This window comes from Camellia sinensis, chromosome 7 (assembly GCF_055761805.1).
Source record: "Camellia sinensis isolate YWXY chromosome 7, ASM5576180v1, whole genome shotgun sequence".
In the NCBI taxonomy this organism is placed as follows: Eukaryota; Viridiplantae; Streptophyta; class Magnoliopsida; order Ericales; family Theaceae; genus Camellia; species Camellia sinensis.
Genome location: NC_138967.1, coordinates 28,883,341 through 28,901,198, shown reverse-complemented (window position 1 = coordinate 28,901,198; position 17,858 = coordinate 28,883,341). Strand labels below are relative to the sequence as shown.

General features: G+C 34.8%; 1 protein-coding gene across 6 annotated transcripts; it reads left to right on the top strand.

Moving 5' to 3' along the window:
- The first annotated feature begins 1,056 nt into the window (after positions 1 to 1,056).
- On the top strand, positions 1,057 to 16,974 carry LOC114260733 (TNF receptor-associated factor homolog 1a). 6 transcript variants are annotated; one of them, XM_082877630.1, is made up of 10 exons: positions 1,057 to 1,215; positions 1,854 to 2,067; positions 10,373 to 10,484; positions 11,198 to 11,286; positions 11,392 to 11,460; positions 11,545 to 11,674; positions 12,361 to 12,519; positions 12,959 to 13,286; positions 15,531 to 15,643; positions 16,683 to 16,974. In XM_082877630.1, the coding sequence occupies exons 2-10, from the start codon at positions 1,875 to 1,877 to the stop codon at positions 16,705 to 16,707; spliced, it is 1,218 nt and encodes a 405-aa protein (XP_082733756.1). In that variant the 5' UTR covers positions 1,057 to 1,215; positions 1,854 to 1,874; the 3' UTR covers positions 16,708 to 16,974. The 6 variants fall into 6 exon arrangements, with proteins under 6 accessions (XP_082733756.1, XP_082733754.1, XP_082733758.1 ...); XM_082877628.1 differs by having other exon boundaries at positions 16,569 to 16,974; XM_082877632.1 differs by having other exon boundaries at positions 1,067 to 1,215; positions 16,566 to 16,974.
- Positions 16,975 to 17,858: the final 884 nt, after the last annotated feature.

Below are 17,858 nucleotides of genomic sequence, written 5' to 3'. Positions count from 1 at the left end.
TTCATGATAGAACCCACTGCCACATCATTAATGATAGCACTAATTAGTGCTCTCACTCATTTTCCTTTTATTATTACAAAAATTTAATATTTTTCTATAATAGAAAGAGGTGAGAAGGCGCAAGCTTTTTTGTTTTCATATCTCTCTTCCCAATTCAATCTGTTCTTCAATAAAAACGCACAAAAATACAATAATTATTACCTAGATATATAAGGGTGTGTTTTGTAATGTTTATGTTTTCAGTTTATATTTACAAAAATTTTAAAAATTGGTTTTTATTTATTTTTAGAAAAACATAAACTACAAATGCGTTTGGTAATTAAAAAAATGTTTCAAAAAAATTTAAAATATAAAAAAGAGTGAGAAATGGTAAGTAGTGGCAAATGACGGCAGAAAACGGTGGTGGAAAGTGGTGACGGTGGGTGGTGGGCGGCGGTGGTGGTGGTGGGTAGGTGGGTGGTGGGTGGTAGCGAGTGGGTAGTGGTGGTGGTGGTGGCGGCGGTGGCAGGTGGGTAGCGGATGATGGGTGGTGGTGGGTGGGTGACGGTGGCGGGTAGTGGGTGGTAGCGAGTGGGTGGTGGTGGTGGCAGGTGGTGGCGGGTGGTGATGGTGGGTGACGGTGGCGGGTGGTGGGTGGTAGCGAGTGGATGGTGGTGGTGGTGGTGGTGGTGGCGGCGGGTGGTGGGTGGTGGTGGCAGGTGGGTGGCGGGTGGTAGGTGGTAGGTGGTGGCGGGTAGTGATGGTGGGTGGGTGGGTGACGGTAGCAGGTATTGGGTGGTGGTGGTGGCAAGTGGGTGGTGGCAGGTGGTGGTGAGGGGTGGATGGTGGGTGGTGATGGCAGAAGACGGTGGTGGAAAATGGTGGCGGGGTGGCTAGTGTTGGGTGGTAAAAAAAAAAAAACTCAAAACCGAAACACATTTTTTATGTTTTTATTTTTTGACTAAATTTATAAACTGAGACCACTGATTTATAAATTAAAAATTTTACCAAACAAATTTTTATTTAAATTTTTTAATTTTTATAAATATAAACTAAAAACGAATTCTTACCAAACCACACCTAAATAATTATTGTAATTTATTTTATTTGCTTCTCTGCCTTGTTGCTCCTTGGACCTCAAATCTCTATCTCTCCTCTTTCTCCTCTCTCTCTCTCTCTCGACCTCAATTAGAGCTTCATCTCACCATTTACGAAGCTCCGTTTCGTTCTTTTCAGGTTTGTTTTCTCATTCGATCTATGCATTTTTACTGCTTGTGGTTTGACATTTGTGAATTGTTTCTTTGTATTCGCGATCGAGTTTGGGTGTTTTAGGGTTTTTTTTTTTTGGGCGATCCTCATGGATTGTTCGGCTATCGATTGATGAGAGTTTCATCGAATTGGGTTTATGCACATGGTTTTTTGTTTGTTGAGTTTCATCGAATTGGGTTAAATTTTAATATTTTTTTGCGTGTTGAATTCGTTGTAGAGTTTGATTTTATGCGTAGTTCGAAAATTAAGAATTAGGGTTTATTGAAATTTTTTGTTTTTGGACGTGGGTTTTGGGTCTTTATCAATTTTGGAAGGTAGGTTTGAGAAATTATTTCTGAATTGAAAATGTGTGCACTTGAGGAGATCTTTCAATTGTTTTGAGAAAGGAGACATTTTTATATCAACTTATGGTTCATTTTTGGATAAGATATCATTATTGAGAAGCATGAAGATTCACATGCAGTTTTTTTTTATATATATATATATATATATTTATTTATTTTTTATTTTAATCTGTGGCTTTTGTTTTGTTTTGCTTGTTTTTTTTTTTTTTTTTTTTTAAACTTTTCTTCTAATGGGGTTTACTTCCTGACTAATATGTGAAGTTGAAGGGTGTGGAGGGAGCAATGGAGTGGGAAATGGCTGGGACTGCGAGTGAGGAATCTGGAGTTGGAAGGTCTTTCGAGGAGATTTCAAGTGTGCAGCAGCATTGCCAATCTGGGGAAGCATTGGTGGAATGGCGGTCCTCTGAGCAGTTGGAAAATGGAACCTCGTCAACTTCTCCCCCTTATTGGGACCCTGACGATGACGATGACTGTGGTATGTTGTTTGTCCGCATCAATCTTTTGCACTCCATGTTTCTTTGTTATTTGCTTGTCCTTATAAGGTGTTAAAAAACAATAACGAGAGCGATCATAGTTGTGATATGTATTTTTTTACTTGTTTTTGGTAGGGGTGTAAACGTTCGTTATGGTTATCGTTAAGAGTATATTTAGCGCCGAACCGATCCTTTCGGTTTTTATGATTGAGAAATCGGTATAGATCGTATGCTACAGTTCAGTTTTATTGGTTTTGTTGGTTTGATGTAGAAGAGAAATTTATATGAAATATTGAAAAGTTTTATAGTAGATTTTAGAATTTTACATTGAAAATAAATGAAAAAAATATATGAAAATTGCTGTATAAATATTTTTCTCCTTAATTTTTATCACAAAATTGCATTATATTAGTTACTTCTCATATAATATTCAAGAAATTATAATATAAAAATATTTAAATATAATATTCGGTTGGTTCGGTTTGTATCTAAAATTTCGGTTGGTTTGATCAGTTTTTCTTACATCCCTAGTTATTCGTATTGGTATTGGGTTTGGGTTTGACTTGTTGAGTAATTTAGTAGGGAATCAAAGCTGAATATATTGTTCACTGAAATTCTTGTACATTTTGCTGTTTCTGTACTTGGTGTGATGTGAAGTTTTGAGGTAAGAATTGGCAAACTTGTGGAGAATCATGCTTGGTTGTGGGAGACCAGACCGTATAATAGCTGGAGGTTCCATTAAGATCCAGTTTACAGTCACAAAGTCAGTTTTGATCTGCAAGTAGCTAGTTCTTGTAAATTATGTCTGGTCATGCTAGATAGCCCTCGTCATCCATGTTATTGGAGTTTCTCATTCTGACATAATAGAGAAGTAACGATAAACAAACAAACGAACATAAAAGTTATGAAACCTAATTTTGATAGAGGGAGAAATCAAAAAGTTATTGCAAGTGTTGGCTGAGGTAGATAATGTTTCAAGGAAAAAAAGGGTTTATGCCAAGGTAGTGACTGATGCAACTGAATTGTCTTTCATTTTGTTCACATCCTTAAAGTGATCAAAGTGAATTTTTAACATTTTTTTGCTACATGCAAAATATGGTTTTCTTTAAAGCTACCTTTATTCCTAGAAGTTTGTCCATGTCTTCATGATCTGAAGCTTGGAAAACAGGCTAGTGCTGACGGAGACCAAACTAAGATGCCTTTTCTAGCAAGTTGCCTGCTAAAGATGGGTAATTGTAAACTGCTATCAATTATTGTGGGAAAAATCATACATGAGTGAATTTTAGATGGAATTTTCTTGGTACTCAGACCTGCGTAACCACCGTGTGCGTATTTGACCCCTTCACGCAGCTGCTTGTGTCAAAATTCTGGGTGGTGGTGAATTAAATGTTTGTTAATATCTGATGTATGTTTTAAATGTAGACAAGATTGGGATTAAATTAGATGAGTACTATCCTTGGTGCTTTTGTTTATATACAAGCTGTCATGCTTCAAGGGATGTTAGCTGTTAGTCAAATGTTTACCTAATAAGCTATAGGTGAGGGGCTATGGTACATGAACTTTTTCTAAATGTATGAAGTATCCGTGTCGGACACTTACTTACACTTGGGTAAGGGTATGTGCACTATGGCTCTTTGTAACAAATGCTAAAAACCATATTTTTTCCAACTATTTTTATCTTTAGTGGTTTTTTTTTTTTTTTAATTTATAATTTTTTTATCAAAAGTTACGCTTTTCTGGTCCTAGTTTAGATAAGTTCCTAGAAGACCAAAAAACCAATTTTTTGCCCTTTTTTTTTCCTCTACAGTGGACATGTTGAAATTTATTTTTTATTTTTAGGGTGTTCTAGTCTTGTAGGAACTTAAAAGTGAACTTTTTTGGAGAAAAATACAGAAAGTTCAATAAAAAACAAAGAGAAGTTAACAAAAATGTTGCTAAAAAAAGCAATTGCCAACACCCTAAGGGGTTGGCTTGATGGCAAGGCCTTGGGTCTTGGGTGTACTCCCTCCAAGGTTCAAGGATCGAAACTTCTTAGGTGACAATTCGTTGGGGCCATCGGACTAGGGGAAAACCCTTGAATTAACAAGGTGCACTTGTGAAAAACTCTTTGTTGAGGGCCTGTGCATCCGTGGGGAGGCTTTGATCCGGACACCTCAGTGCCAATCAAAAAATTTAAAAAAATAAAACAAAGAAGCGATTGCTAAAGCAGCCTAGCAAGCATCCTTAGTAATTTGAGTTTACCCTAAAACTATTCATGAAACTCCCATATTATACATGGATTAGTTTATGGCATCTTGTGAACACCATTTATCCTAAAAAATAAAATTATGTTAAGAAATATGAATTTTTTCCAGTGTTCCTGTGTCCTTTGACATGAGAATAAAATGAATAAAAATTGAGACGATACCTACACTTAATGTTCAGAATCCGTACCAGCCAAGATACCATTTTGTTCATTGGTACAGTAATTACCAGTACTATTAAGTTTTCGGATACCATTTCAAATTTATCGCCACATATATTATATATGTATTTAAAAAAAAATCCTACCTAACACTAAATAACTTTTGGATAATATAAACATTTATCAAACACAAATATATATTCAAAAAGAGGCTTCAAAACATCTAATAATAAATTTCAAATACCTCAAAAGGGCTAAAACACGTACCATCTCCATATATATGTTTTAAAAGAAAATATTCTTTCCTATTATGTTATTAGTATATATATGTAGTAAATGGGACCTAATTAGATTATATACAAACATGTAAACTGCTATCTGAAACATCAAGGCTTTGTTTGGTTTCAATTTCATAATCAGATTTTTGAAATTTTTCTAAAAACATAGAAATTAGTTTGACAAAAATAAATACCAAAAAGATGTTTTAATATTTTAAATTATTTTTGCCCTCAAAATGTAGAACCATATGAAAATGATGAGTGTTTATTTATTTATTATTATTATTTCACTAAACTAGTTTTTAGTTTTGTCAATTTTTTTCAGAAAACAAATTCTAAAAACCAAACTAAACCAAACAAAACCCGAATTTTCGAGATACCGGCTGAAAACTTCCAGTATGGCCAAAACTCGCCGATGTTGTCCAAAAGAGGTGTGACGAAATTACACTGCTTTTATACCGGTTTCTTTGCAAAATGGTATATACTGGCTGGTATGGAACGGTATCAAAACCTTGCTTGCAGTCGACACTTGTATATGCAACATAGGTGGACAGAAATATATATATATATGTATGTAAGTTATTTATAGAATGTCTTGGTCTCTTTTAGAATGTTTTGACCTCAAAGCAATTTTTATGAATGAATATAATTTATTAAAAAGATTCATGCAAACAAATATAACCTATCAAATAATTTCTTACTATATTGATAATTTGAGATAATAGGTCATAAATGCATTTATGATAAAAAGAAAGAATAAGTTGTTTTTGTTTTTAATTTATTGTCATGTCCTCCTAGTTACATAAAAAAAAAGGCAACGCAGTGCACAAGATTCCTATTAAAGTGAGGTATGGGGAGGGCAAGATGTCAGCATCCTTACTTATATTTTCCAATTGCATCTTTCCTTATTTTTTGAAATATTTCTTGTGTTAGTGTTTGTATTCTATAATATTTGTGTCCCGTGCTCATATATATCTTCCTATATAGCGGTAAAGAAGATTTGGAATGAGACTAGCCGTAGTAGCAATAATGGTGCAATAAGAGAGTCAAATAGTTTCAGTTGATGTTAGCTACCCTAGAAGCTCTTGTAGTTATCATAGATCCGCTATATTTATTTATTTATTATTTTTACATGATTGAACGAGTGACTTGTAATTTAGTTTTGTGAAATTACTTACCTTTATTGGAGATGGTTGACTAGAAGCACTCTATGTTCTTCAAATTTCCTCTCCCCATAAAACTAGTTACACCACTGCAATTTCTGTCTTCCTAAATCTTCCTCTTCCTAAAAAACTAGTCATACCACCATATTATGATAGATTATTTTTCCACAACAAGTTATCTTACTTATTATAACAACTGTTTAATGAAGTTCTCCGCAGGTGAGCTCCCAAACATTTGGGTTTAAGTAGCACAAATAGGGAACAATATGGGTATGCTGTAGGTCACCCATTCATGGAGCGGGAACAGGAAAGCGAGAGCGAGAACATCCTTTGTGAAAATATCTTGAGAGAAGGAGCATCTTTAGAGCGTTTATATTTTTATTTTAAGATACACATTTACATAAATATATAAAATAATTATGCTTGGTATTGACAAAGAAAAATACAATACATATAAAATGGGTACAATCCTCTATGGCTTACACCAATTATGATGGTGATGACTTGGCCTAATAACCTTGAGGTTATGTGTTCAAATCTTGGGACCATCATTTTGTGCATTATGCTAAAGGTTAGGTGTGTACTCAATCTTTCCCCTCCAAAACACACGTTAATGTGTACTAATTGGGTGTTGTTTTTTATCTTTTGATTGAGTGTGCAGGGATTGTTGTAATCCAACGTCTATAGTAGCTTTCCTACAATTTCTCACTTCTTGGTAGATTTTGACGAGTGTCCTCATGGGACTTGCACCTTTTAGTTGAACCAATTGTTTGACCCAACTTGTCAAAACGGGTGGAAGCTTTTTGTTGGCATGGCCCATTTTGTAAAATGGGTTAAGCCCCATAATTTTAGTGGGACCCACATCTCTTTGAAGGCTTCAACCATCTTGACTTTGATTAATCATGAACAATTTATTTGTCTTGATCAATCGAACGGTGACTAAATCACTACAAAATTTTGGTGTATACCATACCATAGCTTCGCCGACCCCATTTGATGGGACTTAAAGCTTGGTTTGGTTTGGTTTGGTTTGGTTATACCATACCATAGCTACATATCGCTCCCATGTGCAGTATCTGCTATGTTGTTTCTATATTATTCTCCTACCTTATGTGGAATGAAACACTATCTGAAACCATTATTGGGGGGCAGTCTTATGAAGATAGATTTTAGGTCTTCATTACAGTAACCATTTTCAATTTTTCCCATTCAAACCAAGTCTTAAGTCCCATCAACTGGGATTAGCTGTATGAATCTTTCTTTTCCACTTGACTCTATCCAAAGCTATTTCATTAGTCAAATTAAGGAGATTTATATCTTTATTTACTACACTAATCCACGTCAATCTAGGTTTACCCTTTCCCCTAACACTACCATCTACCGTCATTGTATCGCATCTCTTTACTACTGCCTTTGTTGGTGTCCATTGTATATGACCAAACCATCTCAATTTATTCTTTGTCAACTTATCTTCTATCGGTACTACTCCTACCCATGCTCGAATATACTTATTCCTAACTCTGTCTTTTCTAGTCTTGCCACACATCCACCTTAGCATCCTCATCTTAGCAACACTCATCTTATCTACATGTTTCTTAGTTGCCCAACATTCCATCCCATACAACATCGCTGGTCTAATAGCCGTTCTATATAACTTCTCTTTTGGTCTAATGGGTACTCGTTTATCGCACAGTACTCCAGACACACTTCTCCACTTAAGCCACCCCATCCGTTGCAGTCTCCCCAATAGTTGAGATGATCAATCCTAAATAACGAAAATATTCACTCTTAGGTAGTTCTTGGTTTTCAATATTCACTTCTCCTCTACTTTCATTGTGACTGTTACTAAAATTACACACTACATATACTTTGTCAAATCTCCAACTTAGTGTTAACTCCTTCTTTAGTCTCATCCACTAACACGATATCATCTGCAAAAAGCATACACCATGACATATCATCCTGAATATGGCACGTCAACTCATTCATAACTAAAGTGAAAAGATAAGAACTTAAGGTTGATCTTTGGTGTAACCCTACGGTAATTAGAAATTCACTCGTCTCTCCAGCAAACGATCTAATAGTGGTCACCACATCTTCATACATATCTCTAATTACATTAATGTAACCTTTTATCACCCCTTTCTTCTCTAACACCCATCAAATTATATCTCACAGGCACTCTATCATATGCTTTCTCAAGATCAATAAAAATCATATGAATGTCTTTTTTCTTTTCTCTATACTTTTATGTTACTCTCCTGAAAAGATAGATCGCTTCTATTGTTGACCTACTAGGTATAAACCCAAATTGATTCTCTGACACCTTTGTTTATATCTCGCAATCGACGTTCCATCACTCTCTCCCATACTTTCATTGTGTGACACATTAACTTGATTCCTCTATAGTTGTTGCAAGTCTGGACATCTCATTTATTCTTATATATTGGCATTAAAATACCCTTTCTCCACTCGGGCATTTTCCTAGTTAATAAAAATCTTGCTAAATAACCTAGTTAACCAAACAATCCCCTTCTTACCCAAACATTTCCACACTTCAATAGGTGTATCATCGGGTCCTAAATTCTTATTTAATTTCATCTTCTTAAGCGCAAACACAACTTCAAAGTCCCTAATCCTATGATAGAACCTATAGTCTTGGTTTTCCTTATTACTGTCTGCTTCCTCCTTTTTTAACCCACATTCATGTTTCTCATGTAACAGTTTCTCAGTTAACAATTTCTCAAAGTAGTTGTTCCACCTCTCCTTAATCGTTTCATCCTTCACCACCACCGTAGAGTCTTCACCTTTAATGCACTTAACCTGATTAAAATCTCTTATTTTCCTCTCTCTTATCTTAGTAAGCTTGTATATATCTTCTTCTCTCCCTCCTTACTATCTAGCCTAGTGTATAGGTCATCATAGGCTTACAACTTAGTCTCTCTTACTACTTTTTTGACCTCCTTATTGGCCAATCTGTAGTGTTTAAGGTTTTCCTCAGTTCTATCATTCTCCCACTTTTTAAAACTCTCTTTTTTTGTTTTTATTACTGCTTGGACCTTCTCCCTCCACGACTAAGTTTCCCTAAAGTTGGGTCCCTTTCTTTTCGACTCTCCAAGAACTTCTCTTGAGATTCTCCTCATACAATTGGCCATCGAGTTCCACATAGTGTTAGTATCATCTTCCATGGCCTAAGTACCTTCTTTATCCATTCTATTATTAAATGTGTCTAATTTATCCCTTTTTAGGTCCCACCATCTAGTCCTGCGACGCCCACTATCTTTTCGAGCTTGGTATTGCCCCTTTAAAGCATAAATCTAGTACCACAATTCTATGTTAAGACATCAAGTTCTCTCCAGGAATCACCTTACAATCGCTGCATTTTAGATTGTCCCTTTTTCTTACTAGAAAGTAATCTATTTGGCTCCTAATTGACTTACTCTTGAAAGTTATCAAATGTTCCTCTCTCCTTATTCATAGTATTGGCCGCCATTAGGTCAGAAGCCAACGCAAAATCTAAAATACTCTCTTCAGTCTCATTTCTATCACTAAAACTATACCCACCATGTGCCCTCTCATAACCTAGTTTATCTACTCTTACATGGCCATTGAAATCACCACCTATAACTAGGTTATTTCTTGCGGGTATTTCTTGTAATACCTCATCCATTTGGTCCCAAAAAACTCTTTTAGTCTGATCATCTAATCCTACTTAGGGGGCATATACACTAATAACATTCACTATATTCTCTGCAATAACTAGTTTAACTAACATAATCTTATTACCTTTCCTAATGACCACAACTACATTTTCTACAAGACTGTTGACAACTATTATTCCTACCCTATTTCATGTCTATCCTTACTACTATAATATAGCTTACAACCGGTATCCTCTATTTCTTGAGTTTTCTCACTCGTCCACGTAGTTTCTTGTACGCAAGTTATACTTACTCTCCTCCTAATCATGACATTTACCAATTTCATAGTCTTACCAGTTAAAGTTCCTATATTCCTTGTGACTATCCTAAACCTATAATCTTGGACTAGCTTCTTTATCCGCGCTCGTCTAGAAAAATGCAGAACCCTTTGGCCATTTTTCACCGCACCTAGGCATTGATGCGGCGTCCCGTGCTCACTTTTCGAAACACCCGGAAGCACGCGCAATGTGTCACTTAAAGGGAACGACCTACCATTTAATCGGTTTAAAGTATTAGGCTTCATGTCATAAAGAATCCGAGCAGCTTTTTTACGTGTTGGTTGTCGGCTACTAACACACAACCCTCCTCCTTTGCCGGGGCTTGGGACCGGCGGAGTTGTTAAGCAACCCCGGCGGAGTTGTTAAGCAACCCCGGCAGAGTTAGTTTTTCCCATCGAATGCTTTTAATCTGTCATGTCTGCTTTGGCACATGATGCATCTGTTATGTGTTTAACTTCAACTTGCTATTTTATTACTTTGCAGGACCAAAACCTTCTGAGTTATATGGAAAGTATACATGGAAGATAGATAAATTTTCACAGATTAACAAGCGAGAACTTCGTAGTAATGCATTTGAGGTCGGCGGCTACAAATGGTTTGTAAAACATGCATTTTCCTTTGTGCTTATTTGGTTTATTTTTATGGTTGCTGTTATCATTATTAAAGAACTCATTTTTGGAATGCAATATTATTGTTGTTATGTACTTCAACTGTACCATTCTTTAGTGGTATCTTCTACAAAAAGAAATCAGTGTTATTCACTGTATTGTATGGATATATTTTATGCAGATTGGTACTTTCATGCTTGCTGTATGCGAACATGCATGTGATTTTCCAATCAGTAGTTCTGGTTGAAAAGAATATCCCATGTGCTGGGTTGGCATTGGAACTTTTACTAGTTCTGAATATGCACAGAAGTTGTTTGATAGATATTGTCAGATTGAATTGGAATTTTGTTATGTTGATTAAATTTAAGAGGATGCCTACGTGTTATGACAAATCAACATGACCTCAGGTCCACAGCCACATCACATTTTGGATATCTTATTTGGTTAGGTTTGTAGTATCTTTGAAAATGCTTGGCTGAAATTGAAATTCGACCTATTTGTTCACTCATTCATCAGCCCCGAAAAATTTGTGCAATTTCAATTTTCAAAGAGTAAGAATATTTTTCTCATAGCCATTTGACCACTGTGCCCTTCTCCTTGTTATATGTGGGCTTGCTGAGGGTTGTGAGATCAATGATTATGGTGTGGAAAACTGCTTCACGTTGTATGTTCTAATTGAAACTTCTTCCTATGGCTGCAGGTACATTTTAATATACCCTCAAGGTTGTGATGTCTGCAATCATCTTTCTTTGTTTCTCTGTGTGGCTCATCATGACAAGCTTCTTCCAGGTTTGCTAATACATAATTATTTATAATTTGTCTTGATAATCAATTTTCGTCCTTTTCTAGTTGATCTCACTTTTTTGTTGTTCTTTTTCTTGTTGGTTAAAATAGGATGGAGTCATTTTGCACAGTTCACTATAGCTGTGGTGAATAAAGATCCTAAGAAATCCAAATATTCTGGTTGGTTGGATATGTATTGGCAAACTTTGCGGAGTTTCTGGTTCTAATTAGTTCAGTACTAATGACTTAGAATTGAATTCGCAGATACGTTACATCGATTCTGGAAGAAAGAGCATGATTGGGGATGGAAAAAATTTATGGAGCTTTCTAAAGTGTTAGATGGGTTTAATGATGCTGATACTCTCATTATTAAAGCTCAAGTCCAAGTCATCAGGTCTTTTATGAGTCATCTTAATAAATCATGTTATTCTGTTTTGGAACCAATGAAATATGATTTGGGATAATATTCCTCGTCTATTAACTATGGCTTAGGAATTCTTATGCTGCTCAGAATGGGTTAATGTTCTTTTTCTTCCCTAAACCTTCCCACTTGGCCTCTTTGAGGACCCGGCATAAGCACTCTCTCTACCTGGCATTCTTCCCCCTTTTTTGCCCCGAGCGACAGATTCAGTCTAGGCTGCGCTCATTTATTCAGAAAGAGATTTTAACCCTCCCTTTCTACACTAGGCATGATCTCGAACCATATTTCTTTTCAGCCCTTGAACCAGAGGGGTTATGTGTAAGTTTGGTACTAAGATAAGCCACTAAGCTATTTTGGACAGTCTTCTTGGAACTTCTTGGACCAAGATATGCTTTTGGTTTGTGTTTAACCATTTTCATATTTGTATTACTAAGAAACAAAGAATCATAAAACTTTCATCTCCCGTAATGCTTTTGCTTTTACAACTATGATTGAGAACTGCTATCCCACTCTTTCAGTAATTATTTTTCCAGCAGAGTTATTTTTCTTTCCTATAGGTTTCATTCTGGCTATAGTGATCAAGTGGTTCTGTTATTACTAGTGTTAATAAGGGTTAATCATTGTGATTACTGATTCCAAGTTATATTTTTGGTTTGTAGGGAGAGAGCAGACCGTCCCTTTCGCTGCCTTGATTGTCAGTATAGGAGAGAACTTGTTCGGGTATATTTGACAAATGTAGAGCAAATTTGTCGGTGTTTTGTGGAAGAAAGAAGAAGCAAGCTTGGGAAATTGATAGAAGATAAAGCTAGATGGTCAAGGTAGAGTTTATCTGCTTTTGTAATTGTTACATATTAATGACATATTCTTTCATGAAAGAAAGGATATTTTGAGACTTCCAATATTAATAATATCTTTAGTTCTTATGGCTCTAGGTTTTGACATTCTTTTTTATTTTTGTTTTTTTGGGTTAATCAACAGAAATGTGGGCTTTTTATTTTCAGATCTTTAAAACTGCTTAAGTGGAGTGACATCTTATGGTTTCAATTCTTTAAATTTAATGTTCGTTGGTTATAAGGCTACAGTCCGAAAAATTTATTCTTTTCTATTTTCTTTCTTCCTTCTTTGTCTGTTTAAAGCTTGTTAACTTTGTGTCTGTTATGCTTCATCTTTTTGTTTTCTCATGTGATCTGATTCTACACCATTTTCAGTCAGTGTATTATTTATTCCAGAATAACAGATTACTTGTGATGGCTGCAGCTTTTGTGCTTTCTGGGTAGGGATTGACCAAAATGCTAGGCTCTGTATGTCCAGGGAGAAAACAGATGCTATTTTGGGAGTTGTGGTGAAGAACTTCTTTATAGAAAAGGAAGTAACCTCTACCTTGGTAATGGATTCCCTGTACAGTGGACTGAAGGCTCTTGAAGGCCAGACCAAGAGCAAGAAAGGTTGGGGGAAATTACAGGATGCAGAAGAATTGCCGGTTCCTATTGTTCGCATAGAGAAAGATATATTTGTTTTGGTGGATGATGTGCTACTACTACTTGAGAGGGCTGCCTTGGAAAAGGGTCCTCAGAACCGTACAAAGGTGAGCTTAGTGAACATGGTGTTAAAAATTTATGGAATCATGTAATTGTTTTTGTTTTTTTGTCTTTCGAGTGTACAAAACATTTATTGATTAAAAACTGCCTACTTTTTTTACTTGTCAAAATAGTAGTTAAAAACTGAGGGTGTAACTTTTGATATGAACCATTGGTGCTGTGTATGTTTAATGTATCTGATAAATTGTATCATTATGTTTTGGGTAAGAAATTTCTTCCATTTCCTCTTTTATTATGTGTTGCAGTTAGTGTGGATACTTGAGTGCACTCAATGCTTTGTTTCATGTAAACCTGTTAACACTATAGTTTCCCATAGAGGTCTTCCATATTAGTCTTTATTTCTCGTAGATCATGTCTGAAATGAAGTTTACACTTTGATTTTGGTTAACGCACAGTGAACCATAGATAATAACACTCAACGCTTAGGTCAAGCAGTCTTGTACATTAATATTACCAGGTGTGAAGCCTGGGTTTGAGTCTTATTGCTGTGAATGCAACTTCCCTTCCCCTATTGCCCTTCCTTATCTTGACCAAAAAAAAGAGAAAGAAAAAGAAAACATATTGATATCTATATGCTCATAATCATTTTGCTTGATCATGCTTTCACCGACTCCGGGATCTTGTGCAATTCTTTGATTTATATTTGCATTCATATTTTTTGGGGTCTAGGAAAACGAAGCGATGATATGTTGGAGGCTTCCCTAGTAGCTTTAGTTGAATATTTTTGCCACCCCCAAAGGAGTGGTTGCATGGTTCAAGTCTTGATTGGGACATGGGTACAACCAAAAATTTTAAAAATTCCCAAAACTACAAGATTAATATATGTTATTTGACATTTTAGGTTTTTTGAGGCAATAATTCCTTGAAAATATAATATCCGCTCTATTTATCTTCTGCATACCAATTAATTGGGAGTTATTTACTAGCTAAAACTTTAGGCTTAAGAGGGTTCTTTCAGAAGTCTTCCATAGAGATTGTCAACCAATTTTGTTGGGTTGTGTTGCTTTAAATGTGGAGTGGTAGGCTATTGGATATTATGTGACATTGTGCTGTTGGAGATTAAGTGGTATTAATTATTGAGAAATGTAGATTGACAATGTGATAATAGTTGATGAAGTTGTATAAAGTATTGACAAGACATTGTGTTAGTGTCAATAAGATGAAGACATTAAGACGTTGTTAAGAGAGAAGTACTCCAGTTGAAAGGGGTTTAAAATTAGTAGAAATAAAACTAAATATTCTAGATTGTGTATTTATGCTGCTGTTATATGACTTATCTGTTACCTGAGCACATTATTATAATTTATAACAAATACAAAGAAGGGTGTTATTTACGAAATGTGCTATATCTCATGTAGCAGAAGATTGAAATTTGAGAGATCGCATGCTTATTAGATAATGTTGCAGATGTAAGGTTTTTGAATAAAAGATGGAATTTGAGAAAAATATAAGAAATTTTAAATTCCAAATTATTGCATAACCTGTGATGAAGGTAAAAACAAACAGTAGTAGAAAATGGTAAATTTCTTTTTAGATCATTATGGTTCACTTTATGAGATGGTGGTGACAGGGATGACGAGATGCGATTTTTATCCAAGTGTTAAAACAGTGGGGCGGAACTATGACAAGGATATTTTAGTATTCAGTGGAGGATATGGCTTTAGATGGAATTGAATGCCTAAAACATGTTCATTCTTAGCCCTTCTTGTTGACATTAAGGCCTCTCTTTTTCTGTTACTGCATATGGGCAAAAGAGCTGTCTGGCAGAATTTGCTTTACTGTTAACAGAATTTGCTTTACTGACAGAATTTCCTATTGTCTCTGTAATTGGTCAGCGGGTCAGGAACTTAAGAAACGTTCATCTATGTCCTTAACAGAAGTAATTTTGATTACTGCTGAATATAGTAGTACAATATGCTCTTTGATGCACATACTGCCGATGAATATAGTAGGTACGATATACTCTATATGAATTTAAGCAATCAGTATCTTGGTTGTATTGATGCACTGTTGACAAGTGAAATCATTGAAGGACATGTACTCTGCTCATGAATAAGTAATAGCATATTCATCTTTTTGGGTTACTTTTAAAATATCTGGAAAATTTGATGACCTAATTTTTTGAATGTTGAGTTCTTACTTATGCTTACATGTTTGTGCCAATATTTTAATATTTTCTCAACATATTCAACTGTTTACTCGTTCACTGGTTCTGCGATTCTTGCTTGTAGGATGGGGGTTCTGGTGAGGACTTCAACAAGGACTCCATTGAGCGTGATGAAAGGCGTCTTACTGAACTAGGTCGTAGGACCATTGAAATATTTGTCCTAGCCCATATATTCAGGTAACCCGTCAATCTAATACTATGGAGATAAATGTAGTTAGACAGCAGTTGATTACTTTGACTGTGCTTCTTCAAGCTTTATAATCTTGGAAATTATAAATGCAAATTACACTCACTTCCTTTAAGGTTTATATATACACACACACACACTAGCTAGCAGTACATTTGTTTACTTTTTTGATAATATTACTGCAGTCTCGTTGGTTACTAATCACATACCCCAGATCAGAGTAGGAAGGTGCCAGGTTCAGTAAAGTTCTTTTCTTATTTAACTTGGGCGAAAAACTATTTGTCCTTGTCCTTTTCCCCAAAAAGTGATAAAGCTGGTGCAAAAATCTTATTTCCATTTCAACTAACATTTAAGTTCTCTCTAGATAAATGATAACTTCATAGCGTTTTATTTTTTAATTTGAGTGTCAACTGATTGAGGGAGGTATGAGTCTTGGTCTTTCAAATTGTCAAAATATGATTCTTCTTCTACTTTGAGAAGTGGATAATTTGTGTTTTTTGGTGAGAGGTAACTACATTAATTGAGGTAAATTGGTGTTTTAGATGATGCCTTTCTTTTTTTGTTTTTTGTTGTTTTTTTTTTTTCATTTTTTGGAATGATCAAACATTTTTGTGGTTTTCCATATTTTTCCTCATTTGTTTGTAGTGAAGTATTATGTGTCTGACCAAGAGAGAGAAAAAAAGAATATTATGTGAATGAAGTGGCGTTTTTAATTAAGTTGGTGATTGTTTGATATTTACGTGTTAAAACTTAACTATATCCTATGGCTGATACTATAACACTATTGAAATCTTGGGACTGATTTGTTATTGTATGATTTTAGTGTTGCAATCTTCTATGTGGTGAATTAATCCAACCTCTGTTTTCAATTTTCCATTTATATATACTCTTATTTTCCCTTTATTGTTTTAGCAGTAAAATTGAAGTTGCATATAACGAGGCTGTTGCTTTGAAGCTATTCAAGAGTTTCAGCAGTAAAATTTGAAGCGTTTCAGCAGTAAAATTTTAGTGTTTGGCCTATTCTAACAGGTCCTCCAAGCTTGCGTCGATTTGAAGCTTGGGAGCTCTTTGCTAGATTTTGAATGCCATTTTAACAAAGCTATTGAGAAGAAGATGCAATGAGTTGAGTTGTTTTGTTATGTCGGTAGATATAACTCCAATTATAATCTGTTCATTGAATAGTTGAATGCTACAAACAATGCTTATGGCACTAACCTTATAAATTAGAAATGATACTTTTGAAATCTCTGTCAATTTATGATATGCAATCAAGATATTACATACTAATGAATCAGATCGTGGTATTTGTTTGTTATTGAAATATCTTTTGATTAAGCCTCTTTGAATGTGATGAACATTTTTTTTTTCTTTTCATGTAGTTGAATTTTAATTTGGAGATGAACAGATGGTCTGGTGATATGTTTGATATTTTCTGTTTGGTTGTTGAGAAATCAAGAAAGGAATATAAGTTGATGTTCATACTAGTATTTTTAGAGTAATTGTTACAAATAAAAATAAATAAAAAAATTTAAACTTTTAGAGACCAATTTTAGTTGTTTCAAAGAAATTATAACCTTTACACACAGAGACCAATTTCTATTGTTTTAAAAATTAATTTGTCTCCATAACTATTCCGTTTGTTAGATTATAATTAGACTTTTAGAGATAAATTTTGATTGTCTTAAAATCAAAACTTTTTGTAACTATATATTTTTGTCTCTAAAAGTTTATTTATAGTGACAAATACAAAATTTTGTCTCTAAAAGTCATTTTTTGACTTTTCCGAACGAGCCATTTGGGACAAATTTCGCAACGGAGAAAATTGGTTAGCTAAAGTTTTTACCAACAAATATTACACTCTTAGGATGGAATAAATTTGTTCCTAAAAAGCTAATTTCTTCTAGTAAGACTCAGGGTTGGTTTTGGGGTGTCTTAAAAAAGTACACTTTTTGTCTTTTTACGAAAAGATGTGCAGAAAAGTAGAGAGGTTTTGGGGTGTCTTAAAAAAGTGCACTTTTTGTCTTTTTACGAAAAGATGTGCAGAAAAGTAGAGAGGTGATGTGATAGAAAAAAGATAAAAAGATGGATTATATAGGTTATGCCAAACCTCTCAATTTGGCTATTATTAAAGTGTGTCTCAATCTTTAAATCACTTACTGTCACTTAAAACTCACCAAGACAACCTTAAAAATTTCTTAAATAAGG